This window comes from Camelina sativa, chromosome 1, assembly GCF_030686135.1.
Source record: "Camelina sativa cultivar CO46 ecotype springtype chromosome 1, ASM3068613v1".
NCBI classification, from domain to species: Eukaryota; Viridiplantae; Streptophyta; class Magnoliopsida; order Brassicales; family Brassicaceae; genus Camelina; species Camelina sativa.
In genome coordinates, this window is record NC_141880.1 from 10,954,490 (window position 1) to 10,978,936 (window position 24,447).

General features: G+C 35.9%; 1 protein-coding gene and 3 pseudogenes across 1 annotated transcript; 2 read left to right on the plus strand and 2 right to left on the minus strand.

Moving 5' to 3' along the window:
* Positions 1 to 1,498: 1,498 nt before the first annotated feature.
* LOC147949759 (uncharacterized) lies at positions 1,499 to 2,238 on the minus strand (annotated as a pseudogene).
* Positions 2,239 to 4,769: 2,531 nt separating this feature from the next.
* Positions 4,770 to 5,865, plus strand: LOC104706931 (putative F-box protein At3g23260 pseudogene; annotated as a pseudogene).
* A 417-nt stretch (positions 5,866 to 6,282) lies between these two features.
* On the minus strand, positions 6,283 to 6,996 carry LOC147949760 (uncharacterized; annotated as a pseudogene).
* A 190-nt stretch (positions 6,997 to 7,186) lies between these two features.
* Positions 7,187 to 11,477, plus strand: LOC104706936 (PH, RCC1 and FYVE domains-containing protein 1-like). The gene is made up of 8 exons (XM_019242042.2): positions 7,187 to 7,490; positions 7,648 to 7,734; positions 7,827 to 7,916; positions 8,017 to 8,103; positions 8,184 to 8,282; positions 8,377 to 10,443; positions 10,526 to 10,672; positions 10,778 to 11,477. The coding sequence occupies exons 1-8, from the start codon at positions 7,437 to 7,439 to the stop codon at positions 11,336 to 11,338; spliced, it is 3,192 nt and encodes a 1,063-aa protein (XP_019097587.2). The 5' UTR covers positions 7,187 to 7,436; the 3' UTR covers positions 11,339 to 11,477.
* The last annotated feature ends 12,970 nt before the right edge of the window (positions 11,478 to 24,447 follow it).

The following is a 24,447-nucleotide window of genomic DNA, read 5'->3' on the forward strand; positions in this document are numbered from 1 at the left end:
TACACAAATGTTAAAGTAAATAGACATATAATATATTTTTTAATATGTTCATAAAAACAATTTGTTGGTAGTAGTAAAGACTAAAGAGTATATTTTAACAGTAAAATATATTTGTGTGTACAAATTCACTTTTAGTGGTGATGTAGATAGTAGATTTGTAAATGGATATACATCAGTGTATTATAGCAAAAAAACAACAACTATTTTCTATAATTAAAAGTTTATCTCTTTACTTTTATAAATTGTTTTTACTTACGAAAAGAACTAAATATATATTCTTTGTTAAATTTAATTTTATTTCAATAACTTTGAACTCATCTACATATATTTTCTTTAACTAAAATAGTATCTATTTACTGTTTTCTTTTCAATCAAACAATTAAAAGAAATTTTCTTGGTTAGCTGCCCAAACCGGAGGGAAATGATTTACAAAAGAAACTTCAGAGATAAGAAAACACGAAGCACGGGCAAGACAATCCGCCTTCGTATTTGACGCACGCGGGATCCAAGAGGTGGAGAATAGTGGAAAAGACTCCAGCGAGTTAAACTCATCGAGCAAATTGGAGAAGGATGACCAATATTCAGAAGACTGCACCATAGTGAGTAACTCAGCACAATCAGTCTCAAAACATTGACAAGCGATCCCTTCAACACGTATCCGCTCAATGGCCCACAACAACGTTTTTAACTCCGAATGCAGGGGGAGGGACTCTGTTTTAGACACTTGCCCCCCAACAACAAGGTTCGCTCCTCACCAACGCAACACCACCAACCCAATCATGAATGCACATTGGTTGCTTTCCAAGAATCATCAATCTGACAACGGGGTGAAGAAACCTGGACATCTGAATACGAAGATGGAGCTGACATGACTGCCGTAAAAGAGAGCGCCTATTCCCAGGCTAAATTATCGCCCAAAGTCTGATGAATTATATCATTTGCCTCTATCTCTTAACCTTGATTTTTTTTATGACCTTCCAAATTGCCCCTAAAATCCATGGTAATTGAAGGAGGTTTATTAGGATCAACCTGTTGAGAGGCGTCCTTACAGAAAAAAAAATCCAAATTCGAGTACACCGACTTATATGGTAAACCCTCTCACAAGACGAGAGTTAGAGATAAATCCCAAACTTCACAAGAACGAAGACATTCAAAATAAAAACGTGATTAATAGTTTCAACCGTAGAATCGCATATTTTACATCAAATATCACATTGGACACCTCAGTGTATCTATTTACTTACTAAAAATATTTACTTTATATTATTTGATACATTTAATTTTATTTTAAAAATTATAAACCCGCACATCGGGCGGGTCCTAATCTAGTACTCTTATACAAGAATTAATGGAGAAACAACTTGTTTTATTCAATCTAAAGCTGGGTAATACAAATTTATACAAGATATGATTAATTTCCAACACACTAATTGAATGAAAAGCTTATGAAGAAAGTATTGTACAATCAACCATGCTACGAAAGAATAAAATATATAGATCAAGCACTTCGAATTAACCTTTCTTGGAACTCAAGAAAAAATCTCTCTTTTTCCATCCTCATCTCCTTTTTAAACTTATAGATGACCTCAGTGGCTCTTTCGTCCACCCTATAAGGTGCGGCGATGCAGCCACCACTCTCCTCCAAGCATCTTCCATCGAACCAACAAGCTCCTGCGCTCCCTCTTCTTCTTCTATTTCATTTTTTCGCCCAAAGACTTTCTCCTCTCTCCTGATTGCGCCCTGGCCCAATAGTTGGCTTTGGTGTTTTTAGATTTGCCAGCAGTTGCACTCACTATGCCTTCTAAGAAACTTTTTCTTGGTAAAAGGACGAGAGAAGAACTCGAGAAACCGAGAACGTTGTCTCAGGTTATGACTTTGACTCATTGACTGTAGGAGTTGTTGAATTGGGTTCGAGTATATATATATATATATGACATGGAGGAGACGTGAAGTTGAATCTCTGACCAATGTAGGAATCTCTAGGTCTCTAGCTTTGGATCTGACCTTGTTACTTTGTTAGTAAAGCTCTCCCATGCCTGTTTTTCGCCACATTTTTCTTCTTGCTAGAGTGCGGAAGTGCCATCAATAATTATTATTTTCTTTTTCTTCTTCTCCTCAGGTAATTCTCTTTTACTTGAGATTTAGCAAAACTAAACAAGAAAAAATACAAAATTAAATTACGAACTACTCTAACCATATATTTATGATATTCACCATATAAACTACATTGCGTACCATTTTGTCCTTATAATATACAGTAGAACCTCTATAAATTAATACTCGGTAAATTAATAACCTCTATAAATTAATAAATTTCTCTGGTCCCAAGTTGGGATTAGTGTAATTTTGGACACTATTCGATAAAATAATAAATTAATATTTTTTTTGAAAATCTCATGTAAAAATATGGTCCCATCAATATCATAAATTAATAATCAAATAATATAGTTAAAATTATGAAAGAGAGTAATTTGATGAAATATGTAATATCATAAATATAAAAATATATATATATATATATATATATCTAAGAAAATCTAGTGAAATATGAATCTATTGTTGTTTGTTTGTTCTTGAATTTGCATTCTTGTTGGAGAGCATCTCTAATCTTTCTGTCTGCATCAAAAACTTCTGGTGTTGTGTTCTCAAATCGCATCTAAAAATTATAGAGTTCTTGACGCGATAATTGCTTCCTTACGTGTAACTGGTTCTAAAGGTACCGTCATATATTCTTCAACTACATCATCACCTTGAAAAATAGTAGTAGCAATTTCTTCTAAACTCTGAATTTCTCATAAAAAATTATCTTCATAAATTAATATGTTATAAATTTATCGATAAATTAATAATTATTAATTTATTAATTAATATTATAAGTGTAGGCTTAACAATCAAAATCTATATAAAACATTGCACAACAACATGAACAGAATTTGAATAAATGGGAGCCAACACCACTTTAAGTTTTCTCTAGAAAAAAAGAACACCACTTAAGTTTATATTTATAACAAACTTTCTACCATATGTTTTCCCATTTCCAATCATGTATAATTTTATGGGAAAATTTTCAAAAGACCGTGAACTTTCAAATTTGGGATATTTTAATCCTCAATTTTAGAATTATGAATTAAATCAAAAGAATAGTATTTAATCAGATACTCGTGTTACAACATGGAACAAAATTTTCATATAAATTTTTAGAATTATATTATTTTATATATATAATTTTTGTATTTGTACAATATTATTATGCTTATATAACATAAACGCATCTTTTTTAAAACGAAAAACACATCCCTTCCTCTTCCATCCCGTCTCGTCTCATCTTGTCCTGTATCCATCAGACAGTTCTCTCCTATGATTATTCTCTTTTAAACAATTACTCATAAACAATGTTTACTAATAGATATTTAGTACAATATTTAGATGGGATACCTGAATTCTCCATTAAATATCTAATTTTTATTTAGTTCGTTGAAATTATCCAAAAAAAATATAATTCTCAAAAACTATCTAACTGTTTTCAAAAATATCTAAAACTCACAAATTACTCTTTTCTAAGTGGTTTATTTACCTGCCACATAGTCAACACTTACCCAAATTAGTGAAAGCTTGAGACTTGAACTTATCTACCTATATTTTTTTATTCCATATTATTATCTAAATTTTATGTCCCCTATTTTTGAAAAATTGTTCGAGTATATTGTTTTTCATTATTCGAATTACCCGTTTCAGTAGGCATATACTATTTCTTGTCCAAATACTACAAATAGACTGGACTTTAGTTAAAATTTAATTATGGTTTCTGAAAATATATGTACTTAATAAATAAATTAAATGAAAAAACAGTGGCAAAAAATATATTTGGTCAAATAATAAACTCTTTTAGTTCATCAAAATTTCAATAGTATAATATTAGTATTTTTCCACAAACATATATTTGGTCAAATAATAAATATTTTAAATTTATTATGCAGATATAACCTAAACATATCTACTTTGGAATGAGAAATATGTCCCCTCCCGTCCCATCTTGTTATGTATCCATCATTCTCTTTTGAATAATTACTGGTAGACAATGTTTATTAATCGATATTTAGACAAAATACATGAATTATCCATTAAATATTTATTTTTAGTTAGTTAGTTGAAATTACCCAAAAAAATTATAATTTTTATATAAAATTATAATGTTTCGTTAGAGCACGGGGTAAATATTTTAAATATAAATTTTAAATTCGTAAAAATGAATTAAAATTTATTATTTGAAAAACATAAATTAAAATTTTTAAATGAAGGATGTTTCATTATTGATAACTTTAGATCCGACTCGGGATCCGCGTATTTATCCGTTTAGGATAAGACTAAATGACAATTATACTCTTCTCGTGAATGATTGATTTTTTGTTAACTCTAATGGTATATCCTTGTAATTTCTTACAAAACTAATGTTTATTTTATAAACGAAGTTTTTCAAATAATAGTAGGGATGAATGAATCAAAGATATTTATCATCTCGAGTAGCCATTTTTAAATATCACACATAATATCTAATCATATGTGTCCTTATTTTTTTTTTTTTTACGATTCTTGTTGTTCCAATAACATTTTTTAAGGGTAATTGATTTTTCTTCTTCGAGCAAAAAGAAATAAGTTTCAAAATAGGGTTAGGTATTTCCTGCTAGTAGCTTGGTCTGGCTTGCTCCCTCTCTCTCTTTCCGCCCTCATTATTGATTTTGATTGACAAAGTTTTTTAACCACAAATCTCCATGGAGTGGGGAAGTCTTCCGGTGGATTTGCAAGAAGAGATACTCTCTAGGGTTCCGGCTAAATCTCTGGCACGATTGCGTTCAACGTCAAAACGATGGGATGCTCTATTGAAATCTGGGAGCTTTGCTAAGATTCACTCTGCTAATGCACCAAAGGAGTCTAAGGTTATCATGTTGACGAGTGATCATAAGGTTTACTTAGCGAGGTTCAATCTCCATGGAATTAACAACTACGTTGCTGCATCTCTTAAGTTAACATCTAAGTTATACCTTAGAGATCCGCACATCTATAATATCTTTCACTGTGACGGCTTATTATTGCTATGCAGAAAGGACAATAAACTTGAGGTTTGGAATCCATGTTCAGGAGAAAGCAAGTTGATTAAACCAAGAAACCGCTACTTCAAGGAATCAGACTTGTATGCTCTTGGTTACGACAGCAGATCCTCTTGCAAGAAATACAAAGTCTTGAGAGTGGGTCGTCAATACCCTAGGTGCGAAATCTATGACTTAACCAATGGTTCTTGGAGGGTTCTTGATGCGACTACTAAATGGGGTTTAGAGCCAAATCAACGCGTTGTGTCTGTGAAAGGAAATACTTATTGGGTTACTCCTTACACAATGTCGGGGAGGATATCATAAATTCTTACTAAGTTTTGATTTCTCAACAGAAAAATTTCAAAGTATGTCTCTTCCTCAGCCTTTCCCCTACGCGATTGCGGCCTTATCAGTGCTTAGAGAAGAGCAGCTCTGTCTGTTAGGTTATCTTGATTATGCCGCTGATTCAGCAGAATTACATGTATGGGTGACAACTAGTATCAGTCAAGTCATGTCATGGAGCAAGTTCTTTACAGTGAAAACCAAATGGAGTTGGAAGCAGTTACTGTTTGCTGACGGGATGATGAGTTTCTTGGCCGATGAGGAAAAAAAAGTTTTAGTGTGTTGCAATAACGGGAATCGTCACAAATTCTTATACACTGTGGCTGTGGGAGAAACGAATCACATAAAATATGTGTATGATGGTGGTTGCGTGACTAAGTCAAGATCATATTGCTCAATTCTTTTGAATTATGTTCCAAGTTTAGCCCAAATTTAAGAAGGTACACTTTTTGGAGGAGGCAAAAGGAAAGCACTAAGCACTTCGTATGAATTTTATTTTTTCCTTTTTTCTGTTCCAAGATTGACTTTGTAATTCTCCCACTCCAAGTCTCTTTTTTTTTAAGGAATTTTCATATTGATCAGGTTAAATATTGTCTCTGGTTCGATAAACTTAATAATAGTCAACTTTGCTTACATGTTAGCTTGAGTTGTTTTATGGATTGTAAGACAAATACTCTTATACAAGAATAAATGGAGAAACAGCTTGTTTATTCAATCTAAAGCTGGGAAATACAAATTTATACAAGATATGATTAATTTAATTTCCAACACACAAATGAAATGAAAAAGCTTATGAAGAAAATACAATCAAACATGCTACAAAGGAATGAAAAAAAAAAAAAAAAAAAAAAAATCAAGCACTTCGAATTAACCTTTCTTGGAACTCAAGAAAAGATCTCTCTTTTTCCATCCTCATCTCCTCTTTAAACTTATAGATAAACTCAGTGGCTCTTTCGTCCACCTAAGATGCGGCGATGCAGCCACCACTCTCCTCCAAGCATCTTCCATCGAACCAACCAGCTCCTGCGCATGCGCTCCATCTTCTTCTCCTTTTTCCTTTTTTCTCCCCAAGATTTTCTCCTCTCTCCTGATCGCGCCCTGTCCCATAGTTGGCTTTGGTATTTGTAGATTTGCCTGTAATTTCCCTCACTATGCCTTTTAAGACACTTTTTCTTGGCAAAAGGACGAGACAAGAACTTGAGAATCCGAGAAGGCGAGAACGTTGCCTCAGGCTGTGACTGTGACTGTAGGATTTGTTGAAATGGGTTCGAGAGTTGGTATTTTGAAGATACCTTGTCAAAATCTATATAAATAAATTCTTTATAAATACGAAGATGAACAACATCTGTGGATATCTTAAACTCCAATATATAAAAAAGATTTCAAAATCACACAATTACTATAATAAATTATTATTGCAAGTATATGTCGCATCGTATGAATTACATACTAAATTCTAAGATGTTGTCTCTTTCCGCATGGAACACAAATTTTTACTTAAATTTAAAATCAATTTGAGAGTACATAATTTCTAGTTCTATTGTGTGGATGTTTCAAAAACTTCCATTGACTTGGTCTAATCTACTCTTACAATCAAAAAAAAATATTTCTTCCTTACAACGACGTAACAACCCTTAATTAAATTTGTCTATTTTAAGCTAAATAATGTTTAATCATAAGAAACGAGGTAAGAAAGAAGGAAGAGCGCCAAAGTCTGAGCTAAATCTATGGTGGTTTCAAGCAGCATTCCTAAAATCGCGATCTTCTCTCAAAAAAAATAATATCTCTCAACTAAAACCATTCTTACATTTCCTCATATCATCATTTCAGACGGAAAACGTTCTAAGATTTTGTGTGTATACGTAGCTATGTTTTGATAGATTGGAGATACGATAAATGATTTTGGATGAGACTTGAAGACAAATGAATCTATGAAGACAGGTGAATTACAACACTTGATGCTTCTTGAGTTTATCCGACGTTCTTCTCTCGGGTTTCTCAGATGGAATGGCAGATCCTTCTAGTTGTTATAATATCTATCACGAGCGTGACATCGACCAAGTTTGTTTTCACTTTCTTCTTTTAATTTCTTACCCGCAAAACATTAAAGCTATGTGTTGAATTCTTGATACCTCACATGACGTACGAAATGGAGTATGCAAATTTTAATTGGCTCATTCACCACACTCTTTAAAAGTTCACGTTCATTTTGTTGTAGGCACTTGTCATACTGAAAAAGGGAACACAATTACTCAAGTACAGTAGGAAAGGGAAACCAAAGTTCCGCGCATTCAGGCTTTCACCGGTATACAATGTTTTCTACGTAATATATGTTTGTGCTCATAGTCATAGTGTATATGACATTGTATTCATACCTCGTATCAATGTTGATGACAGGATGAAAAAACGTTGATTTGGTTCTCGCGTGGAGAAGAAAAAGGTTTGAAGTTATCTGAAGTTTCTCGAATCGTCCCTGGACAAAGAACTGTAATTTTTTACCTGATTTTACTAAATATATTTACTCAAAAGAAAGTATTGTTTTTTTTTTTTTTTTTTTTTTTTTTGTCTAATAACTTCTCATGAACAGGCTGTTTTTAAGAGATTTTTACGTCCAGAGAAGGATCACTTATCATTTTCACTTCTATATAATAACAGAGAAAGGTCACTTGATCTGGTTAGTAAAAAAGACCACTTCAAAACTTGGATTACAAAATTGAAAATTCACTTAATATTTCTGTTTTTTTTTTTGGACAGATTTGTAAGGACAAAGCTGAAACAGAGGTTTGGTTTGCTGGTCTTAAATATATAATTGAAAAAAGTCGTAATCGACGCGCTAGAAGTGAGATCCCTGACGTATGTTACTCAAACTTTTCTATATAATTCTTTTTTACATATCTCTAGTTGGAATAATAACGTTGCATTGATTCTTTTATGTTTTTTTTTTCAGATACATGACAGTGATACTTTCTCCGTTGGTCGTCAATCTATAGACTTTGTTGTCCCAAACAATAATATTCCACGAGGTAGAACATCCATTGATTTAGGCTATCAGAACAACTCAGATGTGGGATATGAACGTGGAAACATGTTAAGACCAAGTACGGATGGTTTTCGGATTAGTGTCTCAAGCACACCAAGTTGTTCAAGTGGAGGATCTGGTCCAGATGATATCGAATCATTAGGTGATGTTTATGTTTGGGGTGAAGTTTGGACGGAAGGGATATTACCAGATGGGACTGCTAGCAACGAAACAGTTAAAACAGATGTACTGACTCCAAGACCCTTGGAATCAAATGTTGTTCTCGATGTTCACCAGATTGTTTGTGGTGTAAGGCATGTCGCGCTTGTGACAAGACAAGGAGAGGTCTTTACATGGGGAGAAGAAGCTGGGGGAAGACTTGGACATGGTATTCAAGTCGATATTAGTCGTCCTAAACTCGTTGAGTTTCTTGCTCTAACCAACATAGACTTTGTTGCATGTGGAGAATATCATACTTGTGTTGTTTCTACCTCTGGTGACTTGTTTTCATGGGGAGATGGAATCCACAATGTTGGGCTATTAGGGCATGGTAGTGATATTAGCCATTGGATACCTAAAAGAGTCTCTGGTCCTTTAGAAGGTCTTCAAGTGCTTTCTGTTGCTTGTGGAACGTGGCACTCGGCTGTAGCTACTGCGAACGGGAAGCTATTCACGTTTGGTGATGGAGCATTTGGTGTTTTAGGTCATGGAAACAGAGAAAGTGTTTCGTATCCTAAGGAAGTACAATCGTTAAACGGTTTGAAAACGATTAAAGTAGCTTGTAGCGTTTGGCATACAGCGGCAATTGTGGAAGTTATGGGTCATACTGGTACGAGTATGTCATCTAGGAAGTTGTTTACTTGGGGTGATGGTGACAAAAATAGGTTAGGACATGGAAACAAAGAGACTTACCTGCTTCCAACTTGTGTCTCTTCTCTTATTGACTACAATTTTCATAAGATTGCTTGTGGACATACATTTACCGTTGCACTCACAACCTCTGGACATGTATTTACTATGGGTGGTACTGCACATGGTCAGCTTGGCAACTCAATATCTGACGGTAAGTTACCTTGCTTGGTACAAGATCGACTGGTTGGAGAATTCGTGGAAGAAATTGCGTGCGGAGATCACCATGTCGCGGTTTTGACATCTAGAAGTGAAGTCTTCACATGGGGAAAGGGTGCAAATGGAAGATTAGGACATGGAGATACAGAGGATAAAAGAACACCAACTCTGGTTGAAGCCTTGAGAGACAGGCATGTGAAGAGCTTATCTTGCGGCTCAAACTTCACATCGAGTATATGTATACATAAGTGGGTATCTGGAGCAGATCAGTCAATATGCTCTGGATGTCGCCAAGCATTCGGATTTACTCGAAAGAGGCATAACTGTTATAATTGTGGTTTAGTACATTGTCATGCTTGTAGCTCCAAGAAAGCTCTAAAAGCAGCACTAGCTCCAACTCCAGGGAAACCGCATCGAGTATGTGATGCGTGCTACAGCAAACTAAAAGCCGCAGAGTCTGGTTATAACGCTAATGTAAATAGGAATAATGTTGCTACTTCTGGACGGTCAATAGATGGGTCAGTAAGAATTGATAGAGAAGCAACAAGGTCATCAAAAGTTCTCTTGTCCGCAACTACAAATTCAGTCGGGTCATCGTCAAGGTCTGGAGGATCCACACATGATTCTTCTAATGTACGTGCCTCACAAGTTCCATCTCTCCAACAACTTAAAGACATTGCATTCCCGAGTTCTCTTAGCGCCATTCAAGATGCTTTCAAACCTGTTGTTGCTGCTAATACTACTCCACCACGACCACTTGTTAGTGGACCATCATGTCCATCACCGCCTCCATCGGCAAGATCTTCCTCTCCTTATGCAAGAAGACCGAGCCCTCCACGCACTTCTGGATTTTCGAGGAGTGTTATCGATTGTTTGAAGAAGACTAACGAAGTTATGAACCAAGAAATGACAAAGTTGCATAGTCAGGTATCTTTATTTCTAGTTTCTTGTTTTTCAATCACTACACTAACAATATATTGAACCTAACTCATTATTGAACAACTTTTAGGTTAAGAATTTGAAACAAAAATGTAGTAATCAAGGTACAGAGATCGAGAGATTTCAGAACGCAGCTAAAGAAGCTTTCGAATTAGCTGCAAAACAATCCTCCAAGCATAAAGCAGCAACAGAAGCGCTCAAGTCTGTAGCAGAACAGGTTTGTTCTATCTCTAATTTAGTGAATTTTTTTTTTAGAGAATAAATACAAATTTTTCACAAAAAAAGATTCATAGCAGAGTTATGTTTTGTTTTCCTATTTTAGTTGAAAGATTTGAAGGATAAATTACCTCCAGAAGTGTCAGAGAGTGAAGCTTTTGAATCCATTAACTCTCAAGCTGAAGCTTATCTAAATGCGACCGAAGCATTAGAAACGTCTTTAGTTACAACTTCGGGACAAGAACAACAAGAAACATCTTCTTCTACGAACACAGTACAAGATCAGAAGACAGAGGCTTCATCATCCAACTCAAGTATAGGCGAGACATCGAATTCATCAAGGCCACCAAGTACAGAAGCTTCATCATCATCAAGAACAGCTGGAAAAGAAAGCAAAGAACAGTTTGAGCCTGGTGTTTATGTGACTTACGAGGTAGATATGAATGGTAACAAGATCTTTCGAAGAGTTAGGTTTAGTAAAAAAAGATTTGATGAGCAGCAAGCAGAAGATTGGTGGACTAAAAACAAAGATAGGTTGCTTAAGTGTTATTCTTCAAATTCAACAACATCATCGAATACAACAGCTTCCGACTCTGTTCCTCCACCTCAGTCTGATACTTCAGTACCTGAACAGAGCAAAGAGAAGGATCCAGATTCTGAAACCTAACCATATGTGTAAAAGTTTATTATCATTATTTTCTTTTTCATTTGTATCAAATAGAAAATTACAAAGGTACATTGTTGTATGTTACCACAAATATGTGATTTCGAGAAATTATAAAGAAAATTTGAAGTGTTTTAATCTATATAAAGGAAATTATAAAGAAAAATTTGAAGTGTTTTAATATATATATATATATATATATATATATATATATAATTTTATCTTGTAGTGGCCTTATGCAAATATATGAACATCTATGAAATTCGATTGTAATTGCTATAACAAGTGTTCTAAAACGTGCTTTACCCGGATGCCTGAGCATTGTATTTTAAAATAATTTGGGCACTTAATAGCGTCTAAGCGGATTTAGGTTGATTTTAGATCGAATTTTCAATACATTATATTAAAAATATTATAAAATTATAGATTTATAGTATCCAACTTAATTATTAGGTATTTAAAAGTAATTATATAGGTTTATAGATTCAAAAATAATTATTAGGTAAATATTATAAAATTATAAAAATAATTTTATAGTTTCATCAAATTTAACATATTTGTATGATTTTTTTTTTATTTACTTAAAGATTTAGAAACAAATAGATAGGAAGTTCCTCACAATTAGCCCATTTGAGCTAATTTTTTATATTGTTGTCAAAATATAAAATAGATAGGAGGTTTAATGTAAAAAAAAAATACAAGCTTTGCCTACCAAAAAAAATAAATAAATACAAGCTTTACACTTTTAAGTATTATTTACGTCTAAAAATAATAAATACCCTTTGTTATTACATTTTCATTTATCTTAGAGAATTTGCTAGAAATAATTTTTTTGAGATACCTTTTTCAAAAATATTCCTTTTTTTTTAACATTTTTAATTTTGCGTTCTTCTCAAATATTTAAGATGATTATTACTAACAACAATTCAAAACATAACCAAAAAATTCTTTTGATTTTAAACCAAGCACACTATTCTTAACAATAAAAATATGTTATTAACTTATAATAAAAATGAATAATGTCTTTTGTTACAATTATAAAGATGGTTTATAATTTGTTTAGATTTACGGTTGAGAGAACCTCCAATTATGAATAATAATGTGTTTGAATTTACAGTTTAATAAGTTTAACTTCAAAATATCAAGAAATATTTTTTGCACATTTACGGTGGTAGGAAAACAGAAAAAAATATATTTATATTGTTATTTGGTAATAACCAGCATTAGATAATAATGTGGTTATTATTTCATTTGATATACTTTTTGTAAGGGGATTAATGTAGAAAAATTCATAGACCATTTGCTTTACTTTTTTTTTGAACTTATGTGTAAACATTTTGAGCAAACGATACAATAATATATGAAGTTGTTCAAGTGCTATTGAAACTAGCTATTAAACATGCATTGAGGTTTTAGATATAAAAATCAATTAATAAAGAAAATGTCAGCTATTTGAAAAAAAAAATAGATATGAATGGTTAATTTTAGAATGTCATGTATTTAGAAATTGATGCATTCCAATATACTTAACAATATAAATAGATATGAATGGTTAACACAAGTAAGTCTGTTCTTAACAATTTGAATTGCCAACTTTGAATAAACCATGTATGTATTGTAAGAGATATGTTGTTTATATCGCATAACATCCATCAACTACGTTTAATTTTTTACAAAATTACCATAGTTATTTTCTAATAAAAATAGCGAACCAAATGTTCATGAATATATCAAAACTTTGATGTTGCGAATGCACAAATTAAATCTTGAAAGTTATTTCTAATTATATCTCAATCTTTTGTATGATGGTGACAATAAACATTGTATTATCACCATAATTCCAATACAAAGATGATAACAAATTGTCATTTACAGGTTTACAGAATTCTGTATTGTTTTAGCTTATTTAATATTATTGATGGAATATATAAGTTAGAAATATTAATTATAAAAATATCAAGTAAAATATGGAAACATGATTGCAACGATTAGCGGTATGTCAGCCTCTCAACCTGGAAAATACATATAAAACTTACGAATATTTATTTAATTAAAATTTTCTCCAAAAAAACAATTATTTAATTACAAGTATCCTTATATTAAGAGTAAATTATCATCTATTTCAAAAAATGACCCATTTACAATATGACTTATTTAATATTTGTAAAGTTGAAAACATTATATCAACAACTTTTGAACTTTTCACCATGCCCTTAAATAATTACAAGTATGGCTCTTAACATTCTCCAAAAGTGAAATATACAAGAAAATGAATGTCCCAACAAATAATAAGCCGAAAAATTGAAGCAATTAACCACTTTGTTAAACTTAATATTTTAAGCTCAAATAGTAATTCATTCAGTAAATAAAGCTCTATTTTATTCCAAGCTCATTCCTTGATTGATGGCTCCAATTATCAATTTTAGAATCTCGTTTTATACATATAATATCCAATGAAAATGATAATAAACTGAACTCAACTGTACAAAATGTGTATTGTTACTTCGATACTTAGAAAATGACATTCATCAATCAAAGTAATTGATAGTGGTCTCAATCATGAATATTCATGATCTCTTATATTATGAAAGTATATATGATACATACTCAAATATTTTTAATTATCTAAAATTTTAGAATATAAAGTTAAAAAGAAAGTAATAAATATTTGTAACCGATTATAATTATAAAAATCATTAAAGCGTATAACAGATAAATTAATGGAATAAATGAAATACATAATAAATAATAATCACATAATATCAGTTGAAATACTTATTTGCATTGATTATTGTAATTGATGTTAATATTCATCAATTGTAAAAAATTCTTTTTTTTTTTTTTCATTAGATAATACAAATGATGTTAGTATTTGCACCAGTTTATCAAAAATGATGTTAATATTTGCAACAATTATAATAATTGATGTTAAGTGTTTATTTTAGTTGTATATGATTAATATTAAAATAAAAAATAATATTTAAAATATCTTGAAATACAAAAATTATTATTTGGTATATCTTGGTAATTGAATTGTATATGTTGGTATGAAGTGGACCTCTGTAGGTCTAGAGGCGGAGCTTTCTTCGAAGAGTTTATGAGTTGAGATTTAAAGATTCGATGGAGTCTATGAAAGGAATTAGAAGGATGGTAGCAGCAAAATCTTGTCAGACCGGCAACAGTGAATCGGTAAAAGGAGCTAGCAATGGTGGATCTGAAGTCCAGCGACGGAGCTGTGCCTGATCGTGGATCTGGTCGGTGACGATCGTGTCAAATCTCCTCCTTCTCACGTGTGGACACGTGTGCACACGTGGCATATTGATCTATAATCCTTATCTTGAATTAGATAGGATTAGTGGGCTTAATTTAAATTGAAGTTGTAAATGTTGGAGGAATTGAGTTTTTGTTTCACCTTCTGTAATACCCATTAGGGTTTTCATTTCTATATAAATGAATTGGCCGACAAAAAAAAAAAGAATTGTATATGTTGGTATGAAAATATATCCAATATGAATAGTTTTATCTTGGGAGTTGGGATTGTAAATTTGCTGCCTTCCAAGATTTCTTTCCTTTACTCTCTAAGATAAGATCCTTTCACCATAGAGAATTCAAAATACATTCTCATTTGCCTCATGCTCTTGATGAGGTGAGTTTGTTCCACCAATTGATTTTTCAATTACGAATCTTTTATTTATTAATTGTTGATTTTTTTTCAATTTCAGTTGTTCAGAATTATTTCTTTAAGATAGTGGTTTGTTGTGTTGTGTTACTATGATCTTGAAGCATATTTTGACCACCTTATACCATTGAAGACCTTGAGAAATTGTTTCAACTCTCTTTGGAAAATTTTCAACTCGCATGACCTCAATTGTGTAATATCCGCGAACCGAAATCTCGGTTTTGGATATGCATTGATCGATGCAAGGGTGGTATCTAGGGATGTTAATAATGGGTTTTACCCAGTTGGATACCCAAAACCAGGATAGAATGGGCCGGATCCGCTTACACAAAATCTTACACGGGTTTTAAATGGGCAGGACCCGTTTACACAAAGTCTTACACAGTTATGGGTACCCGTCGGGTTTTTTTTTTACTTTTATGTCACTTAAACGACAATGATTTATATTTTCTCCAAACGCTCGAAAACAAAACCTAATTCATAAGCTGACAACTCTAAAATACGTTTTCTCTCAATTTGGAGTGATATTATAAGCATAATATAATTTCTTTTTTTAATGAGGTTTTTGATTCTCATCATCAATCATTTGAACTTTGATCAGGGTTCTAAAATTCTTATTATGTGGGCTGCCCTCAGTTTATCATGCTTATTGAAGATGTTTGAGTTCGTCTTGTGAAGTTGGAATTTGGTGAAAAACACAAAAGAGACAATTTTGGAGGTGGCTATATTTTCTGATTGCTCACATTTGTTAAAGATTAGTTTGGGTGGGGAAGGAGGAGACACCAAGTTACAATTTGTCTCTTTGTTTCTTTTATTGTTTTTATTTTTCTATGTTGATGGTGTTCAATTGGTTATGGTGGCTTTGGTTTAAACAGTTTCTTGCTCTTTGATTGGTGTTGATTGTTCAGATCGTTTGATTTTGTTGTTGTCTATTCTATTCATTTTCGACAATCTGGATATTAAGATGAAAATTTTACTGATCTCATGTCTGGTGCGAAAAAAAAAATCTGATGGGTTAGCATTCGGGTACCCATGGGTAGGTTTAGTATTATCGGGTTTTTTTTTTGGTTTACCCACAATATGTAAAACCCAAATGGGTTTTTTTGAGTTTGGGTTTTTTGGATGGGTTTTCGGGTACGGATTGTGCCGGGTTTTTTACCCACCACAACATCTCTAGTGGTATCAATCGATGCAAGATTGGATTTCGCGAAAAAGTTAAAATTAAACATTACGTTTTATAAAAGGAGGAACTCGAGGGTTTGGTCGAGTTTGACCGTTTCTGGGGAAAAAGAAAGAGAGAAATAAGTTTTTGAGTGTTCTTGAGAGCTCTTGGTGTTTGGTGGTTGTTCCAGTAGAGATCTGTAGCTAGAATCTTTGTAGGAGTTTGCTAGGAGGGTAGATCTGCTTGTTTGGATGTCAGCAAAGGTGAGTGCATGACTATGGCTTATCTAAGCTTGAGATTTATTTGATTTGCCTGTTTATGTGTTTAATTGGCTTGTTAGAACGTTGTTGAGTCGCAATAGGCTTTGGGAAGCTTTTTTTGTGGCATTGGTTTGTGTGTTTTGGTGTTTTAGGGACGGAGATCCGGCGAGAAGCTTCGGGGAAGAACGATGCTCGGCAGGTGCATCGGTCGATGCACTTTGTGTGTCAATCGATGCAATGCGAGGACGGCGCGGTTTGACCTAGGAGCATTGGTCGATGCCATGTGGAGGCGTCGGTCGATGTAATTAAGGATTTCGTGCAATGTCGAGCATGCGTCAGTCAATGCAATGTTAGTGTCGGTCGATGCAGGTATTGTAACACCCGCAAATCATTTTTGGTTTTTTGGTGAGGGTGTCGATCGACACGAGTATGGTGTCGGTCGACACCGGTTGCAGACGGTTTGATTGGTTCGATTTTAATCGTCCGGTTTGCAAGGTTGGTTTAGGGAAATCCCTAAACTTGATTTATAAGAGAAAACTCGACTACCTTCGTCCCTTTAGCCGTTTCTGTGAGTTTTAGAGAGAAAAGAAGAAAAGAATGTTCAATTGCTTGTTCTTGAGGTTTTTGGGAGTTTCCTTTGATATGTGAGAGAGTTTCTTCCTAGAGAGTGTGGATCCAAGGCTAGGGACGTGGTGGGAAGGTTGTTGTGGTGATAGCTTCGTCGTTTGGGCTTAGATCTCGTTGTTTGGCTAAGTTGAGTGCATTACCATGGCTTATCTAAGCTAAGATCTCTGTTTATATGATATTGTGTTTGGTTGTTTATTTTGGTTGTTTGTGAGTTTTTCATAGCTCCTGAGGCTTGGTTTTGTTCCTCGGATCGTGTGGGACGAAAAGGAGACGTATGGTGGCGAGATTCGGAGGTTCTGTTTGAAGAAAATCACTGCGACACCAACGCGAGGATGACTCGGGGACTTAGCGAGCGTCAGTCGACACCATGCGAAGGTGTCGGTCGACACCGTTAGGATTTCAGGAGTGTTGAGCAGGTGTCGGTCGACACCCAAGTGGTGTCCGTCAACACCTAATTTCCAGTGTCGGTCGACACCCTTCTGACAGTAACCAGCTTCCGAGGGGTCTCAACCGAGTCACTATGAAGAACAAGTACCCACTTCCCAGGATCGATGAGTTGTTGTATCAGCTGAGAGGTGTTACTTGGTTCTCCAAGGTAGATCTGGTGTCGGGTTATCATCAGATTCCGATAGATGAGGTAGATGTGAGGAAGACTGCTTTCAGGACTAGGCATGGGCATTATGAGTTTGTGGTGATGTCGTTTGGGTTGACAAATGCGCCAGCAGCATTTATGAGGTTGATGAACAGCGTGTTTCAAGAGTTTCTGGACGTGTCTATCATCATCTTCATCGACGACATCCTGGTTTATTCTAAGAGTCTTGAGGAGCATGCAATGCACTTGAGAGCAGTTATGGAGAAGCTGCGTGAGCAGAAGTTGTTTGCTAAGTTGAGCAAGTGTAGTTTCTGGCAGCGTGAGATGAGTTTTCTAGGTCACATATTTTCTGCAGATGGGGTTTTAGAGACCCGGAGAAGATTAAGGCTATCAGGGATTGGCCTAGACCGCAGAATACCACAGAGATCAGGAGTTTTCTTTGGTTGGCAGGTTACTACCAGAGGTTTGTGCAGGGTTTTGCAAGCAGAGCACGTCTGTTGACTAGGTTGACAGGGAAAGATGTTTCTTTTGTTTGCTCACAGGAGTGCGAGGAGGGCTTTGCAAGCCTGAAGGAGATGTTGACTACTAGTCCAGTTTTGGCTTTGCCTGAGCAGTGAGAACCCTATGTGGTTTATACAGATGCATCCAGAGTTGGTTTGGGGTGTGTGTTGATACAGCATGGGAAGGTAATTGCCTATGCTTCGCAGCGGTTGCGGAAGCATGGGGACAACTATCCTACTCATGACTTGGAGATGGCTGATGTAATTTTTGCCCTGAAGATTTTTGAGATCTTATCTTAATGGTGCAAAGGTACAGGTGTTTACAGATCATAAGAGCGTGAAGTACATATTCACTCAACCTGAGCTGAATTTGAGGCAGAGGCAGTGGATGGAGCTGGTGGTGGATTATGATTTGGAGATAGCCTATCACCCTAGTAAGGCTAACTTGGTTGCAAATGCCTTGAGTCGGAAGCAGGCGGCTTCGGCTCAAGAGCAGAATATGGAGTCACTGGTAGGTGAAATCAGTGCATTGAGTTTTTGTGCAATTTCTCAGGAGTCATTGGGTTTGGTTGCAGCTGATAGAGCAGATCTGTTGAGTAGAGTGCGCTTGGCTCAAGAGAAGGATTTGGGGCTGGTGAATGCCTCTAAGGATGTTGGCTTGGAGTATCAGGTCTCAGCTAATGGTACTGTTTTGGTACATGGGCGGATTTGTGTGCCTAAGGATGAGGAGTTGAGGCAGGAGATTTTCAGAGAGGCTCATGCGAGCATGTTCTCTATTCATCCAGGAGCGACTAAGATGTACCGTGACCTCAAAAAGTACTATCATTTGGGTCGGGATAAAGAAGGATGTGGCTAGCTGGGTCGCGAGGTGTGATGTGTGTCAGCTAGTGAAGGCTAGCATCAAGTACCAGGTGAATTGCTGAAGAGTCCTCCCATTCCAGAGTAGAAGTGGGATATGATTATTACGGACTTCGTGGTAGGTTTACCAGTGTCCAAGACGTTTCATGCTATTTGGGTCATTGTGGACCGGTGACTAAGTTGGCACATTTTCTCGTCATTAAGAAGATTGATGGAGCAGCGGTTTTCAAGGCGATAGTCAGATTGCATGGAGTGTCAGCGATATTGTCTCTAATATAGATTCCAAGTTCACTTTGGTGTTCTGGAAGGTATTTCAGGCAGAGATGGGCACTAAGGTGCATATGAGTACAACTTATCATCCCAAAACAGATGAACAGCCAGAGAGGACGATCCAGACGTTGGAGTATTTGCTGAGGATATGTGTGCTGGATTGGGAGGGTCATTGGTCAGATCACCTGAGCTTGATAGAGTTTGCTTACAACAACAGTTACCGGGTTAGTATTGGTATGGCTCCTTATGAGGCTTTGTATGGGAGGCCTTGTCGTACACCGTTATGCTGGACCCAGGTGGGTGAGAGGAGCATGTACGGGGCAGATTTTGTTCAGGAGACCTCAGAGAAGATTCGGGTTCTCAAGCTGAACATGAAGGAAACTCAGGATCAGCAGGGGAGTTATGCTGATAGGATGAGGAGATATCTTGAGTTTCAGGTGGGAGATAGAGTGTAGCTCAAGATGACCCTGTTGTGGGGTCCGAACACAACATTGACTGAGACTAAGTTGAGTCCAAGGTATATGGGTCTGTTCAGGGTGATTGAGCGGGCTGGACCAGTGTCATATAGATTGGAGTTACCTGAGTTTATGCGTGCATTCCATAAGATTTTCCATGTTTCTATGTTGCGGAAGTATCTCCGTGAGGATGATCAGTTGTTGGCTAAGATTCCTGAGGATCTTCAGCCTAATATGACTTTGGAGGCGAGACCAGTGATGGTTCTCGAGAGGAGGATCAAGGAACTTCGGAAGAAGAAGGTTCATTTGATAAGAGTCCTTTGGGACTATGATGGTGTTGAGGAGTAGACTTGGGATCCAATGGCGAGGATGAAGGCAAGGTTCAAGAAGTGGTTCGAGAAGCAGGTCACGACTTGAACTTGTATAGCCTGGTCCCAGTTGTAGTCTGTGGCTGGAGCGGGAATAGAGTATTCCAGCCCATCTCTCTTGTTTACTTGGTCGCTTAGGGGTGGTTGGTTTTGCGACTAAGTAACAAGATGAGGTGGTGTTCGAGGTACGAAATTTCTATGAGGCGGTGGTTTGAGGGAAAGTTTCCAGAAGTGGAAAGTCAAAAAATGTAAAGTTTTATGTGAGTTAGAATTTGTCCATTTTTAGTCGTTGTGTGGCCTTTGTGGCGGGTTGTTTAGCCAAAGTTGCTTGTTTAGGCGGTCCTTCGGGACGAGTGATTTTTGTGACGGTCCTTTGGGACGAGTGGCCTTGGTGGCAGTCCTGTTTAGGATATTTGTTTGGCTTTGGTGGCGGTCATGTTTAGGACATTTGTTTGGCCTTTGTGGCGGTCATGTTTAGGTCATTTGTTTTGTTTTTTTGGCGGTCCTGTTTAGGACATATGTTGGCCCTCGTGGCATTGAGATGACCCTTGTGTGGTCATGAGGTATTCCAATGAGGGGATATGTGGTTGGTAAGGCATTGTGTTGTTCTACGCGAGCCACGGGAAGAAAACCTAGTTAGGGATAGGACTAAGACGTGTTCAGAATTGTTTGCTCACGACTCTTAGGGGACTTCGGTTCTCCTAGTTCTGCTATATTCTAAGTTTTGTGGCTTGATAGTATAGTTGGTATATTGACTTTGGATGACGATCCGGAGGAGCGCTGTAGGGTTGCAACCCAAGAGACGAGTATTGGATTTCTCTATATTATGGCATGCGGGCTTAGGCCCGATGAGGAGCCAATATTATGGCATGCAGACTTTGGCCTGATGAGGAGCCAATATTATGGCATGCAGGCTTCGACCTGATGAGGAGTCAATCAAAACTCAAGGTTTAGAACAGTGAGTAAAGAAAAATCCAAAAGTCAAGAGCAAATAATGCCTGGAACGTGAGTCTATCGCCTATAGGTGACCTTTTTGTAGATCATTTGGAGGAGTGCGGGCTGTAGAGATGGTTGCACGAGAGTCCTTGACTAATGTTTGTTCGAGATTCGAGGACGAATCTATGTTGGTGGGGCTGGTGTCGGTCGACATCGGTTGCTGACGGTTTGATCGGTTCGATTTTAATCGTCCGGTTTGCGTGGTTGGTTTAGGGAAAGCCCTAAACTCGAGTTTATAAGGGAAAACTCGACTTCCTTCGTCCCTTTAGACGTTTCTGTGAGTTTTTGAGAGAAAAGAAGAAAAGAGTGTTCCATAGCCTGTTCTTGAGGTTTTTGGGAGTTTCCTTTGATCTGTGAGAGAGTTTCTTACTGAAGAGTGTGGATCCAAGGCTAGGGACGTGGTGGGAAGGTTGTTGTGGTGGTAGTTTCATCGTTTGGGCTTAGATCTCGTTGTTTTGCAAAGGTGAGTGCATGACCATGGCTTATCTAAGCTAAGATCTTTGCTTATGTGATATTGTGTGTTGTTTGGTTGTTTATGAGTTTTTCGTAGCTCCTGAGGCTTGATTTCGTTTCTGGGATCGTGTGGGACGAGAAGGAAAAGTTTGGTGGCGAGTATTGGAGGTTATGTTTGAAGGAAATCACTGTTCGGCAGTGGTGTCGGTCGACACCAATGCGAGGACGACTCGGGGACTTAGCGAGCATTGGTCGACACCATGTGGAGGTGTTGGTCGACACCGTTAGGATTTCGGGAGTGTTGAGCAGGTGTCGGTCGACACCCAAGTGGTGTCCGTCAACACATGATGTCCAGTGTCGGTCGACACCCTTCTGACAGTAACCAGATTGTGTCAGGTCGCTTGTACATGTTCCTGGTTTGTTTTTTTGTTGTTGTTTGTGGCATGAGAGATCTTATTGCTTGTGTGTATGGACCAATAGAGAATTGCCTTAGTGAGTGTTTATCAAATACTCATGCATCTCAATTTGTGTTTGTGGTGCAGGTAAAGGCAAAGTATGATCGTGAAATCAAGGCAATGAAGAGGAGGATGTTCCGGGGACTCGATTGGATGTTGTATGGCATTGTTAGGTTGCTAAAGTTGGGTCTTTAGAACTTGCTAGGTTGTTGGTTATTTGTTTCTTACAGTTTGATTTTGGAATTGTTATGTTTTGGATATTGGTTATATTATTATTGGATATTGGTTTTGGTTATGTTATTCGTTGTTGTGTGTTTGTGGTTAGGTGACTGGTGGGTATAGGACCACTAGCTGTAGAGTATTTATTTATTTATTATTAAAAAAAAAACGGGTCGGGCCATTTCAGTTCAATTGGTGACAGCTTGTCCTGTGGGGAGGTTGTTAAAGGGTGGATACCAGGGTTCGAGGAATGTCTGGCGCACCAATAACCTACTCGTAGATTTGGATGATTAGTTCCATTTCCACGGTGAGGGGTTAGGATCGATGCCATGCACGACCAGTTTGGGGTCCATTGGGACGGTTAGCGGTGGGCTAGTGGGGTCCGCGGGACGAGTTGTCATAGGTAAATCTTGTATTAGTCGATACAAGCCTGTGTCGGTCAATGCAACCCCAGTTGGTGTCGGTTGATGCAACCCAGTTGGTGTCGGTTGATGCATGGATTGGTGTTGGTCAATGCAGTTGTCCTAGTTTTTTGTATGGTTATTGATTGTTGTTTGTTGGTTAGAGATATTTCAATTGCTTGTGTGTATAGCCCAATACATGGGAGGATTGCATCACTGAGTGTTTATAAAATACTCACGCATCTCATATGTTATGTAGTGCAGGTAAAGACAAAGTGTAATCGTGGAATCGAGGCGATGAAGAGGAGGATGTTCTAGTGGCTCGTTGATGTGTTGTATGGCTTCTGTTAGGTTGCTAGAGTTGAGTCAGTAGGACATTGCTAGGTTACTGATGTTATGCTCTATGACTTGGTTGAATTATTATTGTTATTGGGTTATTAATTATTGATTATTGGTTGATGATTTATTGGTATATGTTGGTTATTTCCGCTGTTTGGTTTTATTGTGGTTAGGTGGCTAGTGGGTATAGGATCACTAGTTAATTAGTTCATTATTTATATAAAAAATAGGTTGGGTCGTTTCAAATTGTCTCTATGATTTGGATCTTACACTTCCAAGGTTCACCACTGCCAACTCTGTCATCGTTGTGCTAACTGTCAATGTAATAAATGTTGTCGTGAGTAAAAAAACCTGATCCAACCCGTACCTGAATTAAGCCCATCCATCAAAAACCCGAATTCAAAAAACCTAGATGGATTTTGAATCTAGTGGATAAACCCGGAAAAACCCGATTGATTTTGGGTAGTTTATAGATACCCGAATTTTTATACATCAGTTTTACTTTTTTGAATTTTTCTAAATTTATGTGTATTTATTAGTTATATATATATATATATATATATATATATATATATTCAATTTATATTTTATAACAATTTAATGATAGTAGTTTGATATAAACATTATAAATGTAAATTCAATTGTAAACTTCTTATATGACAAAATTGGATTTATAAAAAGAATAAACTGTAAATATAAAACAAAAACACATTTCCCCATTATAGCTGATTTGCAACAACAACACAAAAAAAAAAAAAGCTGAATGATACGTAATCAATTAAAGAAATTGACAATTTCGAATAAGTACAACAATCAAATCCCACGATAGCCAAAACCAAGAAAAATCAGACCGATCTTCACAGCTTCTAATAGCAGATTCAAAATAAACCAAGCACTTCTTCAAAATTCCTGAAAATATCAGAACATGAATAAGATCAAGATCAAACGAAACCTTAATCATCAAATTTCATTTCATTTTCAGTTAACATTTCCAAATCTGAAACCAAACGGGATCCCACAAAATCTAAAATCAATCGGATTAAGGTTCAGGGTTTGTGTTTTGATTTTTTTTAGGGTAAACTGGAAAAGTTAAAACTTTATCATATTGGTACATCACAGGTAAAAAAAAAACTGACGATACCCATATTCCTATAAGATAAACCTGTGTAAGACTCTATAGTTTCAGGTTCCCATCCATTTTAAATTAATAAATTTTTTACTAAAAAACAAGTCCGCAAGCCGATAATAAATATGGGTTTCGGGTACCCATTGGGTTTTAATCCATTTTTAACATTCCTAGAGCTAATGTGTAACTTAATCATCTTATTCTCCTAAACAGAGGATGAAATCTTTATACTTTACCAACAAAACTTTAAATAGGGTGTTATAAACTTAAAAATACTTAGAGGGAACAAAAGTGACATTTCCTAAAATATAGGGAGTCATTTTGTAAAATCCAGCAACTCTATAGAAACGTC